At 41.8% G+C, this 23845-nt stretch overlaps 1 protein-coding gene across 1 annotated transcript; it reads left to right on the forward strand.

Annotated features, from left to right (window-relative positions):
* Window positions 1–3237: 3237 nt before the first annotated feature.
* LOC139667723 (probable cyclin-dependent serine/threonine-protein kinase DDB_G0292550) lies at window positions 3238–23326 on the forward strand. The gene is made up of 16 exons (XM_071547215.1): window positions 3238–3259; window positions 3387–3567; window positions 4316–4507; window positions 11437–11568; window positions 11653–11808; window positions 12349–12518; window positions 12867–13184; window positions 13800–14117; window positions 14904–15221; window positions 16011–16173; window positions 17140–17316; window positions 21277–21372; window positions 21610–21699; window positions 22276–22452; window positions 22612–22764; window positions 23194–23326. The coding sequence occupies exons 1-16, from the start codon at window positions 3238–3240 to the stop codon at window positions 23324–23326; spliced, it is 2796 nt and encodes a 931-aa protein (XP_071403316.1).
* Window positions 23327–23845: the final 519 nt, after the last annotated feature.

Consider the following 23845-nt stretch of genomic DNA (forward strand, 5'->3'; position numbering starts at 1 on the left):
CCAGTCTACATCCAGTAGCAGCACAATGGTAAGTCATAGTCATTGTATTGTCATGTTTTGTCCTATTATTTCTACAATCCTTTAATAGATTGGTATTACCATTCACCAATATATATTTTAATGCAGAATTAATATAAGACACATGAATATTCACAAGTCTGCATGAATATGTTAATTTTGTTAACGCCTTTTAATAGCAATTGGATATACAGTATGTTATGGATGTCCCAATAATGAATTCCATTGCCAGACATGAGGACCTTTGAATTCCTCAACCTCCACCCCCTATACCCATCTACCAACCCCTGAGACATATTTTCCATTTTTCGAAATCCAATTAAAATTATAAATAAATGACATCTTTTAGGTCATCTTCAACTACATTTCTAAAATTGATAGGATGATAAGTCATATATGACTAACTATATATTATTTAGAGAAAAGAGCTATTCATTTTTATTTTTGAAATGTCAATATTTAATCACCCATAGGTAGTTCAAACATGCAAAAAAAGAAAAAAATAGTACTTTTTGTCATTGCATGTTTTTCAATGGCATGTAAACAAGTTCTCACAGTCTTTTTCAAGACACCTTTTCTCTTGTTTGGTAAGTATGTGATTTGCAAGTACCTGACCAACTGGGGATTTTTATAGAAACCTTTAATTATTTGTCCTCCAGATTTCTGTCAAAGGTCCTCCAGATTTCTGTCAAAGGAAACTTTTCCAACAAAAACAAAAATGCAGACACAAAATGTAGAGTATGATATGAATTTTGTATTGTTCTCAGAGAAAAACTCAATGCACTTATCAAATACTGTTTAATACTATATATATATATATATAATATTTAAACCAGAATACATTTTTGACCATACATCACAATTATATATTAAAAAATATTTTAATATCTATCCCACTTCCTCAGGTTCTCTCAATATTAACTGTCCCTTTAAAGTGATGTAGAACTTTGGTAGTACCTTGGGGTGTGTAGCTTCCTGGCCATGATGTAACCCCAAAATCGGCGATTATTTGTTATCTGTTGCTTCGGTACAGGTGATTGGAGAATTGTGTCTTTTTCTCTCTCCATTTATCGCCATTGTTTGGCTGAACAGGTCTCAAAATCACACTTATAGCGCATAAATGAACGCAAACAAAGCAGATTCTGACAATACATAAAAAAATGTGTCTCTCACCTATTTACAATTATTGGTAAAAATACTATTTTCTTTGTTCTATTGGCATGAGTTTCCTCCGACCGGATTTTGGAGGAAACTCATGCCAAATTAATAAAGAAAGTGATTCTTTTTTTTTTGTGATCAACTTTTTTCATTTTAAAGAATAAGTTGGTACACATCATTATACCAACAAATACAAATATGTTCACAGTATGTACACCTTTCCTCCCAATCGCCCAATATTGTCAGAATCGACCTTGTTTGTTAATGTGCTAGTGTGTGTGATTTTGAGACCTGTTTTTTGAGAGAGAAAAAAAACGCAATTCTCCAAACGCCTCTACCAGAGCAACAGATAACAGAGAATTGCTGATTTGGGGGTTATATCCAGTTCGACATCACTTTAATATTTCGTCCCCTTTAATATTTCATGCATAATCTCTAGAAAGAAAAACCTCACGCAACATCATCAGTCACATTTCAGAACAACTTATGAAATTTCATTGATGCTGATATTTAAAGTGTAGGCTATTGCAGTGCCATGACTGCATACATTTTCAACAGAGTGGAACCAGTGGGAATCAATCCATTATTTCAACACATTGTCTGCACATTGACCAGCACTGACCATAAATCATATTAAACTGATTTGACAGTTTATGGAGCTTAGTAAAAGAAACAACCACAATGACAAACAAACAAACCAACAATAAAAAATACACTCCAAGGTATAACACCAAAGACAGCAACAAACTGCAATGGTTTTCAAAACCAGAGCATACAATATTGCTGTTGAAAATATGTAGTGAACATATCACTTCTCCTTCGCTCCTATTAGTTGCTCGGGAGAGATCACCTCTCTGTGAGTTCGTCAGTGCTGGCGGAGTATGTGGCTGTGTCTGCACATATGAGGATGTATGCGTAGGATTAGCCTCAGTGACACGCTAGATGGCTTTAAGATTGGATGTGCAAGCATGCCCATTTTTAGTGTTGCTCTATATTCCAATAATGCATACCCCCTGAGCACCTAAAAAGGACCAGCGCACATGTACAATACTCAGAGAACTTTTATGGACTTTATTCAGTTGTTTACAGAAACTGAGAGGATTCAACATCAGATTATGTGTGAAATTCTGCATGATTATTTTACTTGATGATACGATGAAGAATCTAATCCCAACAATTGAGGCTTATTTCTCTTGGGAAAAAACTATGGCCCGGATCTACTAAAGCTTTGCGCCCCCGCAAATCGCGTTGCGGGTGCTAAAACCTTGTTTTCTGATCTACTAAGCCAGCGCACAGGGCATTTGCGCCTGAAATCATGGGTTGATCTGTGTATGCCGTTTTTTGCGGTTTGGTTTAATTGCATATGCATTTGTGGGTGTTCCAAGGCTAAGGCGCAAAATAAAGGGAGGGAATGATGCAAATTGGCAGTGGACGTGATTTATCAAAAGGTGGTGGCCGTTAACACCTGCTGATTGCACACAGAATTTAAGACCTGGGAAAAACAACGTCTTATCATTTTTTTCACGCATAGGATAGCTCTGCCGAAACTGTCTCTGGAACCGGCTCTAAGATCAAAGTGACACAATCACCTACACAGCATAACATGCAGTCATTAGATCGCAGGGTTTAAACGAGTATGCTGACTTAAAAATGTACAATTTAACCCTCATTGGCAGAGTAAAAGAATATACACTCAACATGCAGACTATTACCTAAATATACAAAAAAGAAAATTTGCAGGCTCTTCTCTGGATTTGCTGACGCTTAATATGAACCAATGTCGTGCTGGTAAATCATCTCTTCCCTGCAGCTCTTTGGGGTTTTCTCTGCCACCAACACTTCCAGCTCCACTGGAGAGACATTTGCGCTTCTTTTCCCCTCCATTACGTTGCCGCTAATGGGCTATTGTGAGCATTAGGTGGCCCTTACATTAGCGCAGTCGCAATTCTAATTAATTATCTGCGCCTCCACTCATTTGCGTGCCCTACTTTAGTAAATACCTTGTGCTGGCGGTACCAATTGCACCCGCAATTGCTTTTGCGCTGCGCCAGTAATTGCGACATGATAGTAGATCCGGGCCTAGGTCTGCAGTCATAGAAATCCAGGGGACCTTCTATACTTTGCACTATTTGTCCACTTTCAGATTTCAGCAGTAGCAACAACAGAATCATCTCCAACCAGATCTTCGACAACTTTAGCCCCTACTGCAGTTTCTATTACTGCTGCAGCCAGTGCACAGATAACCACAACCATCCCTGCCACTACCAACGCCGGAACTACAGCATCAACTGATCCCCCACAAGAAGATGAGGGCTTCCTGATTCTGCTGTTTGATATTGACCGTGTTTTCATCCAAGCATACAACGACTCACAGTCCCCAGAATACAAAGAGTTGGCTAATAATGTTACAACAGAGGTAAAATACTAGGCCTACTCATTTATTCAAAAGTCTCTCTCTTTTGAGATAAAATTGATGTAAAATGGATTTACATATGTAATTTACATTGTCTTAATTTATATGACAATAATATTTAAAGACATTAAACAAACTAATCTACATTCATATTTTCCCATTCTTTAGTGCAATAGAGCGTTCAGCACTATGTATCCACTGATTTTCCGGAGATGCATTGTGACACGTTTTAGGTAAATAATACTCACACACTTTCAGAAATGTTTGAATGATTGCTGCTAAAATATTCCAAACTGACCAACATTTCTCTCATTAGCCCTGGCTCTGTTCAGGTAGAAACCAATCTGATCTTTAGGAACCAGACAGTGGTTCCAACAACCACCAATGCAGTAGAATCTCTCCAAATGGCACTAAATACATCAATTGCATTCCTCGATGTCATCCCCAACAGTATTAGGGCAGGTTAGTGTCCTTGTCATGCATCATGTCACGTTTTACTGACAACTCTTACAATTGTAAACAATATTTATAATATTATTTTTCATACTATACTGTACTGTACTGTACTATACTATACTATTCTAAACATTTAATAGCTGCTTTAATGTGCTATTGTGATTTGGTAGTAGTGGAAAAATTATTTGGAAAAGTAACCAAATATATAATATGTCGACAACGACTTTCAGTTACAACTAATATGTGTTTTTTCTTTTACTTTCATAACAGTTCAGCCAATTACCACAACAAATACAACAGCAACTACAACTACAGCTGCAGCAACAACAACAACTGTTGCTGCAACAACAGTAACACCGACAACTACAACTACAGATACAACAACATCACCAACACCCACAATGGTAACACAGACAACAACAACTGTGACGTCACCTACCACCAGCAGAGCTATGACATTAAGCAGACCACTTAATGTGGTCACTTTACTACTTTTTTCTCTTGCGTACATTGTAACAGACTGGCAATGGTTTCTCTAGGAATGGACTAAAAATGATCACATGCATGTCTCAAAGGACTAACTAGATCTAACATGGAACAGAATGGTATAGAACAAACATCAGGAAAAGCACAAAACACACAAAAGCAGATTTTAGAAAGACAGCGTACCTTTTCTAGATAGCCTAACCTACTCGGCACTGCCAGCCTTAGACCCTCAAAGCAAAGGGGGGACCATATTAATACCCATGATTTTGGAATGAGATATTCAACGAGCAGATGCCCACATACTTTGTGCCATGTAATATATTTCTGTAGCACATGTAAATGTACCATTTATAGATCAACTTAAACACTATACAGTAATTTAATATATTTTGCAACAAATCATTATGTCAGATCCTGTATCTTAATTTATTGCATTGCTCAATTAGTAACCAGTAGCTGAAATCATAACACAAATTAGTCTATGTATTATTTATTGTACATTAATTGTACATCAATTGTTTTGTTGTATTATTCTGATGGCAATATTTTTGTTGAATAAGAGACGAGTTTAATCTGTATCTAATGTAAAAAAATGCCATCATTGTTAAATTGATAGGCTACTGTTTGATTAAAACCATACCAGAGTTAAAATATGGTAATTCTGTTTCCACATTTTTCAACAACCTTTTAATGGTTTGGTGTCACATAAAAATATACCACTGAACTATTGATATAAGGCATATAACTATGTGTGAACATATAGATATGGTAGTTTAATATACACGTCCTTTTAAAGCCGTAATATCAGATATCATAATTGTGGTGGTAAGAATTAACAATAAAATGTCCCTTTATGAACACATTATTGTAACAATGGGTTTTATGTTCTGGATTTGTCAATAATAAATTTCATTACTAGACAAAAAAAGACTTGAATTCCTCAACCCCCAACCCAAACCCCATTTACGAAACACTGAGACACACGTTTAAATGCTGCGCATTTCTGTCACATCTTAAAAAGGTCTAACAACACTTTAATTAAAAGCAAAAGACATATCTAATTTAATCTTCATATACATTTATAAAATAGGATGAGAGGTCGTTTCACAACACATTTTGAAAAAATAAATCTTAATGTCTTTTTTTTTTAATTAATCTTTCTTTCTAGATAATCGGCCCATAGCTTGTTCAAATATGTCAAAGTATGTGCCATATATCTTATATTGCGTTGCAAATATGCATCTTTTAAAATGAGTTATATTACTAACTTATCTTTAGTATTCATATACAATCAACTTTTGGAATTAGAAGATTTTTCTATGACCTGCTACCATAAAACCTTTCTATTAAGCCACATGGTCCGGATGGGAATTTGAACTGAAATCTTAAAATATTTGTAATCATGATTTCTGTGGGACAAAACAACAAACAAAAAAAGGACTAAAGAACCTTCCAAATTAAACCCAATAATGCAGACTTATGATGCTGAATAAAATATATATTTTTTCTATTTCCTCATTCCATATTTCCTCTGGGAGAAAACCCAATACACAATAAAAAGATTATTTTTTATTTACTTGTTTTAAACCATATAAAACCCTATTCCTACTAACAAATAGCCTATGTAAATAGAAGTTCTACTTCTTCAGGTTCTCTGAATATTCACTGCCCCTCTCAAAGGACAATGTCCCCTTCAATATTTCATTCATAACATCTGCATTGAAAGAAACTCATGACAGATAATCACTCACATTCCAAAATGAAAATTCCAAAATTATAGGACACCATCACTCAAGGTGTTGGGAGGGGTGAGAGGTTTGAAGGGTGGGGTCTGTGCCACCAGGGGATTCTAGGATCAGACATTTAGGGGGGCTTAGCCCCTAATGAGAATGTGACATGCATACAGTGCCTTGCAAAAGTGTTCAACCCCCCTGCTAAATCACTCATTTCACTGGATAACAATTAATAGGTCTACATTAATATTTTTCTATATATGATATTTTAATTTACAACAATAATACTTTTAATGAATTACTAGTAAGTAACACAAGTTTTACACCACCAAATATTTTTTAAGAAAATGAAAAATTGAATATGCTGTTTGCAAAAGTATTCAACCCCTTTCACTTTGGCAAACCTCAATTCAATTAGGTACACAATGTTACCTTCAGAAGCAAATTAGTTGGGTGGTCTATTGTAGTGTATAATAATAATGGTTCAGAATGAACAATCACAGATTTCAATATAATACACCTGTTTTAGAGAGGACCCTCAGTTAGTTAATAAAACCTGAGGCAAAGACTCAATCATAATGACCAGAACTTTCCAAAGTAAGTAAAAGATCAAGTTATAGCAAAGCAGATATGAGGAGAAATGTTTCAGTCTCTGAACCACATGGGGACAGTCCACCATATCATCAAGCAATGAATGAATGTGGGCAAAACAGAAGCTGCCTTGGCATTATAACTATGTGGTCTTGACTACCTGTCCACTTTCTCACCTGGTTCTTGCTCTCTCTCTCTCTCTCTCTGTGCCGACTCCATCCTGCTCTCTCTCCTTCTCTCCCTCTCTATCCTCCTCTCTCCCTCTTTGTGCTGTCAACCCAAAGGCAAATATAACAATCAAACAGAGTATTTATAATCTAATAAAATGTATAAATTGATCCATATCAATTTATAACATTATTTTAATTGAATATTGGGTTGCTGTGGGCAATGCAGTCAGGTAACGTCATTTTGACCTTACTCTCTCACCTGAACCTGGCTGTTCTTGAAAACAAAAATCGTATATCCATCTATAGAAAAACAGACATTTCCAATGAGTGAGGGTTTGTTCCAATGCTTCAATTCACTGTCCATAAATGTACTGTATATATACCATAAAGCCAAATTCTATCAGAATAAGAAACATTGTGACTACTTTAACTAAAATAATAAAGTGCATCAGTTAAAATCTCCCCAAAAGACCACCTGAAGACGTCATGACCTTGAAAAACACTTAAGAAAATGCTGTGATGCAGTATCAATAACTTTTGAAAATTTGAGATTTGTGCGATTTTTTACAATTTTGACGATTGGATGACAAGCACTATTTTCTGAAAATGGCTCAGAAAAACCCACTTATCTTCAATGTACCTGGACATCCCATACATTTTTCTGAATGGCCTAGGTGCCTAGATTCAGGGTGTAGAGTTTCATGAGGCTGTGATTATCCTAGAGCTCACAATAGGTCATTTTATACAGTAAGGTCAAGTTTTAAAAAATGCTGTCATCACATTGAAATGGTTACTATGAGGCCATATTTCATCACACAAGAATGCAATTGGGCTCTTTGGATTCACAAGAGTCTCGGCTTTGTAGCCATACCCAATTTCTACAATTCCATGAGTGTTTAGGCACCACAGTGTGCAGAAATAGGGAAAGAAAAAAAGGCACAGCTTTTTACTGCATGAACACTGTGTCTTTAGGACCATGGAGCTCATATAGCCTATGTAGCTAACATATGTCAGACATGGTTGTGAAGGTAAGACTCTTGCGGTTCTAATGAGCCCAATTTCATTCAGATATCGTGATGTGAGAGGTCAAGGGACCCGTTTGAATGCCCATTTATCGTTGTCAGAAACTTCACGGAATTTGGAGCTATGTTACGCCCGCTTCCCAGCGAGCTAGTATAATATGGTACCTACGTATTCGTCTGGATGTCTAGTTTCCGCTAATACCGGAAGCTCCGCTCTAGCTTAAAAACTGAGCTCGCGAGAGCTCATCAAACACGGACTGCACCGTGGACCCGGTACCGGCGGGTTCGTTGGGCTTATTATCATTTTTTAGGAGCACCCCTAAAAAGAGTCTAAAATCGCATTGGCTAGAGGACAAAATGGAATCAGGGAGACGCCTTTGTGGTATAGTTTTTCTAGCACACTGTAAATGTGAATCCTCTTTAGCAAAATAAGGTCTTACTTGAACCTTTAACATCAGTAGAGAATGGTCAGGTAATTTACATCTATCCCCCAGTAAAGAAAAGCCATCTCCCCCTAATCTCTCAATTAACTCATTTGGGGTGAAAACACAGAACCTAACACAGCTACTTAAGCCTTCATGTGGAACAATAATATAGTCTACTACCGCTTTTCCTTTAACTGAAACTGAAGTGAAGTTATCCTTGCCCAAGGGTATTCTACCATTGACCACACAACTTTTTACATCTCTCAAAACTCAATTAATGTTTCCCCATAGCTATTAACAGTACTTTCTAAATTAATTCTGGCAGGAATATTATCCACGTCACTTATACAATCATCAAGACTACCAATACGACTATTGAAGTCCCCACACAGATAAACAGCATCCACATCAGACAGACTAAACATCTGGGCTGTAAAAAACCCAAAAAAGGAATGAGAGCCAGTTGATCTAGTGGATCCTTCTGGAGGTAAATAGCAGGTGAAAATAACAAAACAGTACCCAGAAGACCTATTCTTAAATTGTAGTGCCAGTATCCCTTCCACTGATTTATCCTTTACTTTAACTTCATAAAACTCCCCCCAGATCCTTTAACTGCCTTTATGTGCATTGCTCGGTTGTGACCAAACCAAGTATAAGCCTGTAAGTCAATGCCTTCATTGCATTTTAAATTGCATTAAGTGAGATAATATCAGGATTATGGTCAAGTAGTATTCTTTTTCTGAGTTCACAGTTCCAGACGGTCCAACCGTTTATGTTCCAATGCACTAAAGTGAGATTGTCAACATTTGCGGGTTGGGCAGTTACCGATCAGTTCTCCAGATTCTCTCTCCTCGACCCACGGCTCCTTGTGCTGCGGCTGGCAGTGTTCGCTGGCTCCAGCTGATCACGCCTCAACAGTCTCCCACTACCTGTCAGGAAATACTCCTTTCCAAACGGGAGTTCACTGAGAAGAGTTCTAAAGTTCAGGTTGATCAGCCTCTCCGAGTGTGACTTCGCAGAGTGAATGAAAACGTGATCGAATCTTTCATTATCCCTCAAACTCTGCTTACGACGAAGCACAGCCACTTTATCCTGCTGGGATCGAAGTTCCACCTTGATTACACCTGGCCCCCGTCCTCTTGGCCTCATCCGCTCCGCATTAACAATCTCCGGTATAGGATCACAATGTAATCCCTCAGACAGTAAAGAGTTCACTCTCTCCAGAGGGCTTTCCCCTTCAACAAACGGAAGGCCCACAATAATGATAGACACATCAGACTGGAATTTGAAAGCCGGATGCTTTGCTTCATCCAGTTTTGCCTCCATCCTATCCATTCTAGCAGAAAGCTGTCCAATATCCAAATCAAGGTTATCTTGAATTTGCCTTACTTTATTGTCCATCTCAGCTTTCAGCTCCTCCCGGTTTTCAGCGATAAGTCGCTCAAGTCGTTCCACTTTACAGTCCAAGAGTTTTTCGAGAGAGGTATGCACCTCATTAATCTGTGATTTAAGTGAGGCACTCTGTGATTTAAGTGTCTTAAACTCATCACGATCCGACCTGAGTTCCGCCATGATAGCGTTCATGTCGCTGTTTTCAGCTTCTTTCTTCTCCTTTTGCCGTGTGGAGCGGTCTCCTTTATAAGTCATGTTGTATACAAACGTCAGACTAATTTTAACACAGAATTATTCGGTATTAACTTGATATATTTACTTTTTCCACCGAGCTTGTGAGCCACTTTCTTTCACACGCTGCAACGCCGGCGCATGCGCAAGTAGTATGTTTGAGTGTGAAGTCTCTGGTTTCTCGCTTTGGGGCTACTAAGGTAAGAATACTATTTTTGTTCAAAATACATCTACAATTTTAAGTGCTAAATAAAGTGTTAAACAATATAAATCTGACTTAAATTAAGCAATAATGAAATAAAATGAACTGAAATAAATCAAATAAATATATTTGAAAAACTATAATTTTATTTTATCATTATTGAAACAATGCTTGGTATATAAAAATATACAAACCCACGGCGCATGTTGAATTCCACTAGCTGCCGTTGGCTGCACTGTCGGAAAAAAAAAAGACAGAAATAACTAAAAAACAAAACAATGCTAATTTATTTCAACAGCTAAAATACTTGATTGTAAAAAAAACAAAAAACAAAACAAAAAAAAAGAAAACAAACAAAAAAACAAACAAAAAACAAATTTATCCCATTGCTTGAGTATATAGATTGAGATATAAGTGTCATACTATGAATTTATGTTGTTAATAACATTTTTTTCTTTTTTGTGTTCATACCTGAATCTCATTTAAGAGCACAACTAATGGTGCTGACACCATATCTACAAGATCACCTACAACAACAGCTGCACCAACAACTACCACAACTGATTCCAAAACAAGTATTATAATGGTAACTACAACCACAGAAGCACAACCAACTCAAACAACTACAACAGTATCACCAGCAACTACAACTGCTCCTCCAACCATCACAACTACCCAAACTACAACTATAGCAACTCCTACAACAACAGCAGTTGCAGCAACAACTACAAGAGCTCCTCCAACAACTAGAACAGCACAATCAACAACTACAACAGTTCTTCTTACCACCACAACTGCCCACACTACAACAGCAACTCCCACAAGTACAACAGTACAACCAACAACTACAACTGCAGCTGTGACCACAACTGCCAAAACTACAACAGCTACCACAACAATAGCAGCCACACCAACAACTGCAACATCTCTTCCAACAACTACAAACGCTCCAACAACAACTATAACAGTACAACCAACAACTACAACAGTTCCTCCTACCACCACAACTGCCCAGTCTACAACAGTAGGTCCTACAACTACAAGAGCACAACCAACAACTACAACAGCAGCTGCAACAACTACAACAGCCCCTCCAACAGCAACACCAACAACTATATCTACTCCTCCAACCACCACAGCTGTTCAAACTACAACTGTAGCTCCCACAACAACAACAGCAGCACCAACATCTATAAGAGTATCACCGACAACTACATCAGGTTCTCCAACGACTACAACGGCACAACGAACAACTACAACTGCTCCTCCAAGCACAACAACTGCCCAAACTACAACAGCTGCACCCAACACAGCCACACCAACAACTACAACAGCTCTTCCAACAACTCCAACAGCTCAATTAACAACTACAACAGTACAACCAACAACTACAACTGCTCTTCCATCCACAACAATTGCCCAAACTGTAACAGCAGCACCCACCACAACTGCACCAACAACTGCAACAGCTCCTTCAACAACTACAACATCACAATCAACAGCTACAACAGGTCCTCCTAATACCACATCTGCCCAAATTACAACTACCACAACAATAGCAGCCACACCAACAACTACAACAGCTCTTCCAACAATTACAACACCTCCAACAACAACTCCACCAACAACTACAACAGCACAACCAACAACTACAACAGTACTTCCCACCACCACAACTGCCCAAAGTACAACAGCAGCCGCAACAACTACAACAGCTCCTCCAACAGCTCCTTCAACAACTATATCTACTCTTCCAACCACCACAGCTGTTCAAACTACAACTGTAACTCCCACAACTACAACAGCAGCACCAACATCTACAAGAGCAACACCAACAACTACATCAGGTTCTCCAACGACTACAAAAGCACAACAAACAACTACAACTGCTCCTCCAAGCACAACTGCCCAAACTACAACAGCAGCACCCATGACAGCTACACCAACAACTACAGCACTATCATCAACTACAACAGTTCCTCCTACCACCACAACTGCCCAGACTACAACAGCAGCTCCAACAACTACAACAACTGCCCAAACTGTAACAGCAGCACCCACCACAACTGCACCAACAACTGCAACAGCTCCTTCAACAACTACAACATCACAATCAACAGCTACAACAGGTCCTCCTACCACTACAACTGCCCAAATTACAACTACCACAACAATAGCAGCCACACCAACAACTACAACAGCTCTTCCAACAACTACAACAGCTCCAACAACTACAACTGAACTTCCCACCACAACTGCCCAAAGTACAACAGCAGCCGCAACAACTACAACAGCTCCTCCAACAGCAACACCAACAACTATATCTACTCCTCCAACCACCACAACTGTTCAAACTACAACTGTAGCTCCCACAACAACAGCAGCACCAACAACACCAACAACTACATCAGGCTCTCCAACGACTACAACAGCACAACAAACAACTACAACTGCTCCTCCAAGCACAACAACTGCCCAAACTACAACAGCAGCACTCATCACAGCTGCACCAACAACTACAGCACAATCATCAACTACAACAGTTTTTCCTACCACCACAACTTCTCAGACTACAACAGCAGCACAAACAACTACAACAGGAGCACCAACAACTGCATCAGCCCCTGCAACGACTTCAACAGCACAACCAACAACTACAACTGCTCTTCCATCCACAACAACTGCCCAAACTGTAACAGCAGCACCCACCACAACTGCACCAACAACTACAACAGCTCCTTCAACAACTACAACATCACAATCAACAGCTACAACAGGTCCTCCTACCACTACAACTGCCCAACTTACAACTACCACAATCGCAGCCACACCAACAACTACAACAGCTCTTCCAACAACTACAACAGCTCCAACAACAACTCTAACAGCTCCACCAACAACTACAACAGCACAACCAACAACTACAACTGTACTTCCCACCACAACTGCCCAAAGTACAACAGCAGCCGCAACAACTACAACAGCTCCTCCCACAGCAACACCAACAACTATATCTACTCCTCCAACCACCACAACTGTTCAAACTACAACTGTAGCTCCCACAACAACAGCAGCACCAACAACACCAACAGCTCTTCCAACAATTACAACAGCTCCAACAACAACTACAACAGCTCCAACAACAACTACAACAGCTCCAACAACTACAACTGAACTTCCCACCACAACTGCCCAAAGTACAACAGCAGCCGCAACAACTACAACAGCTCCTCCAACAGCAACACCAACAACTATATCTACTCCTCCAACCACCACAACTGTTCAAACTACAACTGTAGCTCCCACAACAACAGCAGCACCAACAACACCAACAACTACATCAGGCTCTCCAACGACTACAACAGCACAACAAACAACTACAACTGCTCCTCCAAGCACAACAACTGCCCAAACTACAACAGCAGCACTCATCACAGCTGCACCAACAACTACAGCACAATCATCAACTACAACAGTTTTTCCTACCACCACAACTTCTCAGACTACAACAGCAGCACAAACAACTACAACAGGAGCACCAACAACTGCATCAGCCCCTCCAACGACTTCAACAGCACAACCAACAACTACAACTGCTCTTCCATCCACAACAACTGCCCAAACTGTAACAGCAGCACCCACCACAACTGCACCAACAACTACAACAGCTCCTTCAACAACTACAACATCACAATCAACAGCTACAACAGGTCCTCCTACCACTACAACTGCCCAACTTACAACTACCACAATAGCAGCCACACCAACAACTACAACAGCTCTTCCAACAACTACAACAGCTCCAACAACAACTCTAACAGCTCCACCAACAACTACAACAGCACAACCAACAACTACAACTGTACGTCCCACCACAACTGCCCAAAGTACAACAGCAGCCGCAACAACTACAACAGCTCCTCCAACAGCAACACCAACAACTATATCTACTCCTCCAACCACCACAACTGTTCAAACTACAACTGTAGCTCCCACAACTACAACAGCAGCACCAACAACTACAACAGCTCTTCCATCAATTACAACAGCTCCAACAACAACTACAACAGTACAAACAACTACAACAGTTCCTTCTACCACCACAACTGCCCAGTCTACAACAGTAGGTCCTACAACTACAACAGCACAACCAATAACTACAACTGCAGCTGTATCCACAACAGCTACCACAACAATAGCAGCCACACCAACAACTACAACAGCTCTTCCAACAACTCCAACAGCTCCACCAACAACTACAACAGCACAACCAACAACTACAACTGTCCTTCCCACCACCACAACTGCCCAAAGTACAACAGCAGTTGCAACAACTACAACAGCAGCACCAACAACTGCATCAGCCCTTCCAACCACCACAACTCTTCAAACTACAACTGTAGCTCCCACAACAACAGCAGCACCAACAACACCAACAACTACATCAGGCTCTCCAACGACTACAACAGCACGACAAACAACTACAACTGCTCCTCCAAGCACAACAACTGCCCAAACTACAACAGCAGCACTCATCACAGCTGCACCAACAACTACAGCACAATCATCAACTACAACAGTTTTTCCTACCACCACAACTTCCCAGACTACAACAGCAGCACAAACAACTACAACAGGAGCACCAACAACTGCATCAGCCCCTCCAACGACTTCAACAGCACAACCAACAACTACAACTGCTCTTCCATCCACAACAACTGCCCAAACTGTAACAGCAGCACCCACCACAACTGCACCAACAACTGCAACAGCTCCTTCAACAACTACAACATCACAATCAACAGCTACAACAGGTCCTCCTACCACTACAACTGCCCAAATTACAACTACCACAATAGCAGCCACACCAACAACTACAACAGCTCTTCCAACAACTACAACAGCTCCAACAACAACTCTAACAGCTCCACCAACAACTACAACAGCACAACCAACAACTACAACTGTACTTCCCACCACAACTGCCCAAAGTACAACAGCAGCCGCAACAACTACAACAGCTCCTCCAACAGCAACACCAACAACTATATCTACTCCTCCAACCACCACAACTGTTCAAACCACAACTGTAGCTCCCACAACTACAACAGCAGCACCAACAACTACAACAGCTCTTCCAACAATTACAACAGCTCCAACAACAACTACAACAGTACAAACAACAACTACAACAGTTCCTTCTACCACCACAACTGCCCAGTCTACAACAGTAGGTCCTACAACTACAACAGCACAACCAATAACTACAACTGCAGCTGTATCCACAACAGCTACCACAACAATAGCAGCCACACCAACAACTACAACAGCTCTTCCAACAACTCCAACAGCTCCACCAACAACTACAACAGCACAACCAACAACTACAACTGTCCTTCCCACCACCACAACTGCCCAAAGTACAACAGCAGTTGCAACAACTACAACAGCAGCACCAACAAGTGCATCAGCCCTTCCAACCACCACAACTGTTCAAACTACAACTGTAGCTCCCACAACAACAGCAGCACCAACAACACCAACAACTACATCAGGCTCTCCAATGACTACAACAGCACAACAAACAACTACAACTGCTCCTCCAAGCACAACAATTGCCCAAACTACAACAGCAGCACTCATCACAGCTGCACCAACAACTACAGCACAATCCTCAACTACAACAGTTTTTCCTACCACCACAACTTCCCAGACTACAACAGCAGCACAAACAACTACAACAGGAGCACCAACAACTGCATTAGCCCCTCCAACGACTACAACAGCACAACCAACAACTACAACTGTCCTTCCCACCACCACAACTGCCCAAAGTACAACGGCAGTTGCAACAACTACAACAGCAGCACCAACAAGTGCATCAGCCCTTCCAACCACCACAACTGTTCAAACTACAACTGTAGCTCCCACAACAACAGCAGCACCAACAACACCAACAACTACATCAGGCTCTTCAACAACTACAACAGCTCTTCCAACAATTACAACAGCTCCAACAACAACTCCACCAACAACTACAACAACACAACCAACAACTACAACTGTACTTCCCACCACCACAACTGCACAAAGTACAACAGCATCCGCAACAACTACAACAGCTCCTCCAACAGCTCCTTCAACAACTATATCTACTCTTCCAACCACCACAGCTGTTCAAACTACAACTGTAGCTCCCACAACTACAACAGCAGCACCAACAACTACAACAGCTCTTCCAACAATTACAACAGCTCCAACAACAACTACAACAGTACAAACAACTACAACAGTTCCTTCTACCACCACAACTGCCCAGTCTACAACAGTAGGTCCTACAACTACAACAGCACAACCAATAACTACAACTGCAGCTGTATCCACAACAGCTACCACAACAATAGCAGCCACACCAACAACTACAACAGCTCTTCCAACAACTCCAACAGCTCCACCAACAACTACAACAGCACAACCAACAACTACAACTGTCCTTCCCACCACCACAACTGTCCAAAGTACAACAGCACTTGCAACAACTACAACAGCAGCACCAACAAGTGCATCAGCCCTTCCAACCACCACAACTGTTCAAACTACAACTGTAGCTCCCACAACAACAGCAGCACCAACAACACCAACAACTACATCAGGCTCTCCAACGACTACAACAGCACAACAAACAACTACAACTGCTCCTCCAAGCACAACAACTGCCCAAACTACAACAGCAGCACTCATCACAGCTGCACCAACAACTACAGCACAATCATCAACTACAACAGTTTTTCCTACCACCACAACTTCTCAGACTACAACAGCAGCACAAACAACTACAACAGGAGCACCAACAACTGCATCAGCCCCTCCAACGACTACAACAGCACAACCAACAACTACAACTGCTCCTTCATCCACAACAAATGCCCAAACTGTAACAGCAGCACTCACCACAACTGCACCAACAACTACAACAGCTCCTTCAACAACTACAACATCACAATCAACAGCTACAACAGGTCCTCCTACCACTACAACTGCCCAAATTACAACTACCACAACAATAGCAGCCACACCAACAACTACAACAGCTCTTCCAACAACTACAACAGCTCCAACAACAACTCTAACAGCTCCACCAACAACTACAACAGCACAACCAACAACTACAACTGTACTTCCCACCACAACTGCCCAAAGTACAACAGCAGCCGCAACAACTACAACAGCTCCTCCAACAGCAACACCAACAACTATATCTACTCCTCCAACCACCACAACTGTTCAAACTACAACTGTAGCTCCCACAACTACAACAGGACCACCAACAACTACAACAGCTCTTCCAACAATTACAACAGCTCCAGCAACAACTACAACAGTACAAACAACAACTACAACAGTTCCTTCTACCACCACAACTGCCCAGTCTACAACAGTAGGTCCTACAACTACAACAGCACAACCAATAACTACAACTGCAGCTGTATCCACAACAGCTACCACAGCAATAGCAGCCACACCAACAACTACAACAGCTCTTCCAACAACTCCAACAGCTCCACCAACAACTACAACAGCACAACCAACAACTACAACTGTCCTTCCCACCACCACAACTGCCCAAAGTACAACAGCAGTTGCAACAACTACAACAGCAGCACCAACAAGTGCATCAGCCCTTCCAACCACCACAACTGTTCAAACTACAACTGTAGCTCCCACAACAACAGCAGCACCAACAACACCAACAACTACATCAGGCTCTCCAACGACTACAACAGCACAACAAACAACTACAACTGCTCCTCCAAGCACAACAATTGCCCAAACTACAACAGCAGCACTCATCACAGCTGCACCAACAACTACAGCACAATCATCAACTACAACAGTTTTTCCTACCACCACAACTTCTCAGACTACAACAGCAGCACAAACAACTACAACAGGAGCACCAACAACTGCATCAGCCCCTCCAACGACTACAACAGCACAACCAACAACTACAACTGCTCTTCCATCCACAACAACTGCCCAAACTGTAACAGCAGCACCCAACACAACTGCACCAACAACTGCAACAGCTCCTTCAACAACTACAACATCACAATCAACAGCTACAACAGGTCCTCCTACCACTACAACTGCCCAAATTACAACTACCACAACAATAGCAGCCACACCAACAACTACAACAGCTCCTCCAACAACTACAACAGCTCCACCAACAACTACAACAGCACAACCAACAACTACAACTGTACTTCCCACCACAACTGCCCAAAGTACAACAGCAGCCGCAACAACTACAACAGCTCTTCCAACATCAACACCAACAACTATATCTACTCCTCCAACCACCACAACTGTTCAAACTACAACTGTAGCTCCCACAACTACAACAGCAGCACCAACAACTACAACAGCTCTTCCAACAATTACAACAGCTCCAGCGACAACTACAACAGTACAAACAACAACTACAACAGTTCCTTCTACCACCACAACTGCCCAGTCTACAACAGTAGGTCCTACAACTACAACAGCACAACCAATAACTACAACTGCAGCTGTATCCACAACAGCTACCACAACAATAGCAGCCACACCAACAACTACAACAGCTCTTCCAACAACTCCAACAGCTCCACCAACAACTACAACTGTCCTTCCCACCACCACAACTGCCCAAAGTACAACAGCAGCCGCAACAACTACAACAGCAGCACCAATAACTGCATCAGCCCCTCCAACCACCACAACTGTTCAAACTACAACTGTAGCTCCCACAACAACAGCAGCACCAACAACACCAACAACTACATCAGGCTCTCCAACGACTACAACAGCACGACAAACAACTACAACTGCTCCTCCAAGCACAACAACTGCCCAAACTACAACAGCAGCACTCATCACAGCTGCACCAACAACTACAGCACAATCATCAACTACAACAGTTTTTCCTACCACCACAACTTCTCAGACTACAACAGCAGCACAAACAACTACAACAAGAGCACCAACAACTGCATCAGCCCCTCCAACGACTACAACAGCACAACCAACAACTACAACTGCTCTTCCATCCACAACAACTGCCCAAACTGTAACAGCAGCACCCACCACAACTGCACCAACAACTGCAACAGCTCCTTCAACAACTACAACATCACAATCAACAGCTACAACAGGTCCTCCTACCACTACAACTGCCCAAATTACAACTACCACAACAATAGCAGCCACACCAACAATTACAACAGCTCTTCCAACAACTACAACAGCTCCACCAACAACTACAACAGCACAACCAACAACTACAACTGTACTTCCCACCACAACTGCCCAAAGTACAACAGCAGCCGCAACAACTACAACAGCTCTTCCAACATCAACACCAACAACTATATCTACTCCTCCAACCACCACAACTGTTCAAACTACAACTGTAGCTCCCACAACTACAACAGCAGCACCAACAACTACAACAGCTCTTCCAACAATTACAACAGCTCCAGCGACAACTACAACAGTACAAACAACAACTACAACAGTTCCTTCTACCACCACAACTGCCCAGTCTACAACAGTAGGTCCTACAACTACAACAGCACAACCAATAACTACAACTGCAGCTGTATCCACAACAGCTACCACAACAATAGCAGCCACACCAACAACTACAACAGCTCTTCCAACAACTCCACCAACAACTACAACTGTCCTTCCCACCACCACAACTGCCCAAAGTACAACAGCAGCCGCAACAACTACAACAGCAGCACCAATAACTGCATCAGCCCCTCCAACCACCACAACTGTTCAAACTACAACTTTAGCTCCCACAACAACAACAGCACCACCAACAACACCAACAACTACATCAGGCTCTCCAACGACTACAACAGCACAACAAACAACTACAACTGCTCCTCCAAGCACAACAACTGCCCAAACTACAACAGCAGCACTCATCACAGCTGCACCAACAACTACAGCACAATCATCAACTACAACAGTTTTTCCTACCACCACAACTTCCCAGACTACAACAGCAGCACAAACAACTACAACAGGAGCACCAACAACTACAACAGCTCTTCCAACAATTACAACAGCTCCAGCAACAACTACAACAGTACAAACAACTACAACAGTTCCTTCTACCACCACAACTGCCCAGTCTACAACAGTAGGTCCTACAACTACAACAGCACAACCAATAACTACAACTGCAGCTGTATCCACAACAGCTACCACAACAATAGCAGCCACACCAACAACTACAACAGCTCTTCCAACAACTCCAACAGCTCCACCAACAACTACAACAGCACAACCAACAACTACAACTGTCCTTCCCACCACCACAACTGCCCAAAGTACAACAGCAGTTGCAACAACTACAACAGCAGCACCAACAAGTGCATCAGCCCTTCCAACCACCACAACTGTTCAAACTACAACTGTAGCTCCCACAACAACAGCAGCACCAACAACACCAACAACTACATCAGGCTCTCCAACAACTACAACAGCTCTTCCAACAATTACAACAGCTCCAACAACAACTCCACCAACAACTACAACAGCACAACCAACAACTACAACTGTACCTACCACCACCACAACTGCACAAAGTACAACAGCATCCGCAACAACTACAACAGCTCCTCCAACAGCTCCTCCAACAGCTTCTTCAACAACTATATCTACTCTTCCAACCACCACAGCTGTTCAAACTACAACTGTAGCTACCACAACAATAGCAGCCACACCAACAACTACAACAGCTTTTCCAACAGCTCCAACAGCTCCACCAACAACTACAACAGCACAACCGACAACTACAACTGTCCTTCCCACCACCACAACTGCCCAAAGTACAACAGCAGTTGCAACAACTACAACAGCAGCACCAACAACTGCATCAGCCCTTCCAACCACCACAACTCTTCAAACTACAACTGTAGCTCCCACAACAACAGCAGCACCAACAAGACCTACAACTACATCAGGCTCTCCAACGACTACAACAGCACAACAAACAACTACAACTGCTCCTCCAAGCACAACAACTACCCAAACTACAACAGCAGCACTCATCACAGCTGCACCAACAACTACAGCACAATCATCAACTACAACAGTTTTTCCTACCACCACAACTTCCCAGACTACAACAGCAGCACAAACAACTACAACAGGAGCACCAACAACTGCATCAGCCCCTCCAACGACTACAACAGCACAACCAACAACTACAACTGCTCTTCCATCCACAACAACTGCCCAAACTGTAACAGCAGCACCCACCACAACTGCACCAACAACTGCACCAACAACTGCAACAGCTCCTTCAACAACTACAACATCACAATCAACAGCTACAACAGGTCCTCCTACCACTACAACTGCCCAAATTACAACTACCACAACAATAGCAGCCACACCAACAACTACAACAGCTCTTCCAACAACTACAACAGCTCCACCAACAACTACAACAGCACAACCAACAACTACAACTGTACCTCCCACCACAACTGCCCAAAGTACAACAGGAGCCGCAACAACTACAACAGCTCTTCCAACATCAACACCAACAACTATATCTACTCCTCCAACCACCACAACTGTTCAAACTACAACTGTAGCTCCCACAACTACAACAGCAGCACCAACAACTACAACAGCTCTTCCAACAATTACAACAGCTCCAGCGACAACTACAACAGTACAAACAACAACTACAACAGTTCCTTCTACCACCACAACTGCCCAGTCTACAACAGTAGGTCCTACAACTACAACAGCACAACCAATAACTACAACTGCAGCTGTATCCACAACAGCTACCACAACAATAGCAGCCACACCAACAACTACAACAGCTCTTCCAACAACTCCAACAGCTCCACCAACAACTACAACTGTCCTTCCCACCACCACAACTGCCCAAAGTACAACAGCAGCCGCAACAACTACAACAGCAGCACCAATAACTGCATCAGCCCCTCCAACCACCACAACTGTTCAAACTACAACTGTAGCTCCCACAACAACAGCAGCACCAACAACACCTACAACTACATCAGGCTCTCCAACGACTACAACAGCACAACAAACAACTACAACTGCTCCTCCAAGCACAATAACTGCCCAAACTACAACAGCAGCACTCATCACAGCTGCACCAACAACTACAGCACAATCATCAACTACAACAGTTTTTCCTACCACCACAACTTCTCAGACTACAACAGCAGCACAAACAACTACAACAAGAGCACCAACAACTGCATCAGCCCCTCCAACGACTACAACAGCACAACCAACAACTGCAACTGCTCTTCCATCCACAACTGCCCAAACTGTAACAGCAGCACCCACCACAACTGCACCAACAACTGCAACAGCTCCTTCAACAACTACAACATCACAATCAACAGCTACAACAGGTCCTCCTACCACTACAACTGCCCAAATTACAACTACCACAACAATAGCAGCCACACCAACAACTACAACAGCTCTTCCAACAACTACAACAGCTCTACCAACAACTACAACAGCACAACCAACAACTACAACTGTACTTCCCACCACAACTGCCCAAAGTACAACAGCAGCCGCAACAACTACAACAGCAGCACCAATAACTGCATCAGCCCCTCCAACCACCACAACTGTTCAAACTACAACTGTAGCTCCCACAACAACAACAGCACCACCAACAACACCAACAACTACATCAGGCTCTCCAACGACTACAACAGCACAACAAACAACTACAACTGCTCCTCCAAGCACAACAACTGCCCAAACTACAACAGCTGCACCCATCACAGCTGCACCAACAACTACAGCACAATCATCAACTACAACAGTTCCTCCTACCACCACAACTTCCCGGACTACAACAGCAGCTCCCACAACTACAACAGCAGCAGCACCAACAGCAGCACTAACAACTACATCAGCAGCACCATCAACTACCCTACCTATGTCTACATTAAGTAGCAGCACAATGGTAAGTCATAGTCATAGCATTATCATTTTTCATCCCATTTTTTATACAACCTTTTAATAGTTTTTTTTTATCATTAAAATATGTATTAATGCACAGTTAATATAAGACCCATTTTTAACACTTTTTTGTCAAAGCATAAAACAAGCAACTCCAGTCACAGTGGTGAAAATTAACATTACAATTTCCTTTTTTGAACACCTACTGATACTGATACTTACCATTAATACCACTAATGAATTCCATTGCCAGACATCATGATGTTTGAATTCCTCAATCCACCCCCACCAATGCGTGTACCTTCGTATCAATCGTTTTACTTATTTAAGTGCAATAAATGAAAGAACGATTTCACTGCCTTTTTGCTTTTGCATTTGAGTTGACACCACAGAAAACGGAAAGAGAGATGTGCATTTTTCCTTTTAAGACAAGATAAGATAAGATAAGATAAAATAGCACTTTATTGATCCCCCCTGGGGAAATTCAGGTGCCACAGCATGCAATTGACGGAC

Source organism: Centroberyx affinis, unplaced genomic scaffold (assembly GCF_046629955.1).
Source record: "Centroberyx affinis isolate AG114_WGS23_722 - 3 ecotype Tasmania unplaced genomic scaffold, CSIRO-AGI_Caff_v1 ptg005727l_1, whole genome shotgun sequence".
Lineage (NCBI taxonomy): Eukaryota > Metazoa > Chordata > Actinopteri > Beryciformes > Berycidae > Centroberyx > Centroberyx affinis.

Bases quoted from the DNA above. Each gene is read 5' to 3' on its own strand.
- LOC139667723 (XM_071547215.1), top strand. From the start codon at position 3,238: ATGATAGTAGATCCGGGCCTAG. The intron at 4,508-11,436 runs GCAGACCACTTA...CAACCACCACAG, and splicing joins CAGCAGAGCTATGACATTAA to CTGTTCAAACTACAACTGTA. The intron at 22,765-23,193 runs GTCCTCCTACCA...CAACTACAACAG, and splicing joins ACAATCAACAGCTACAACAG to TTCCTCCTACCACCACAACT.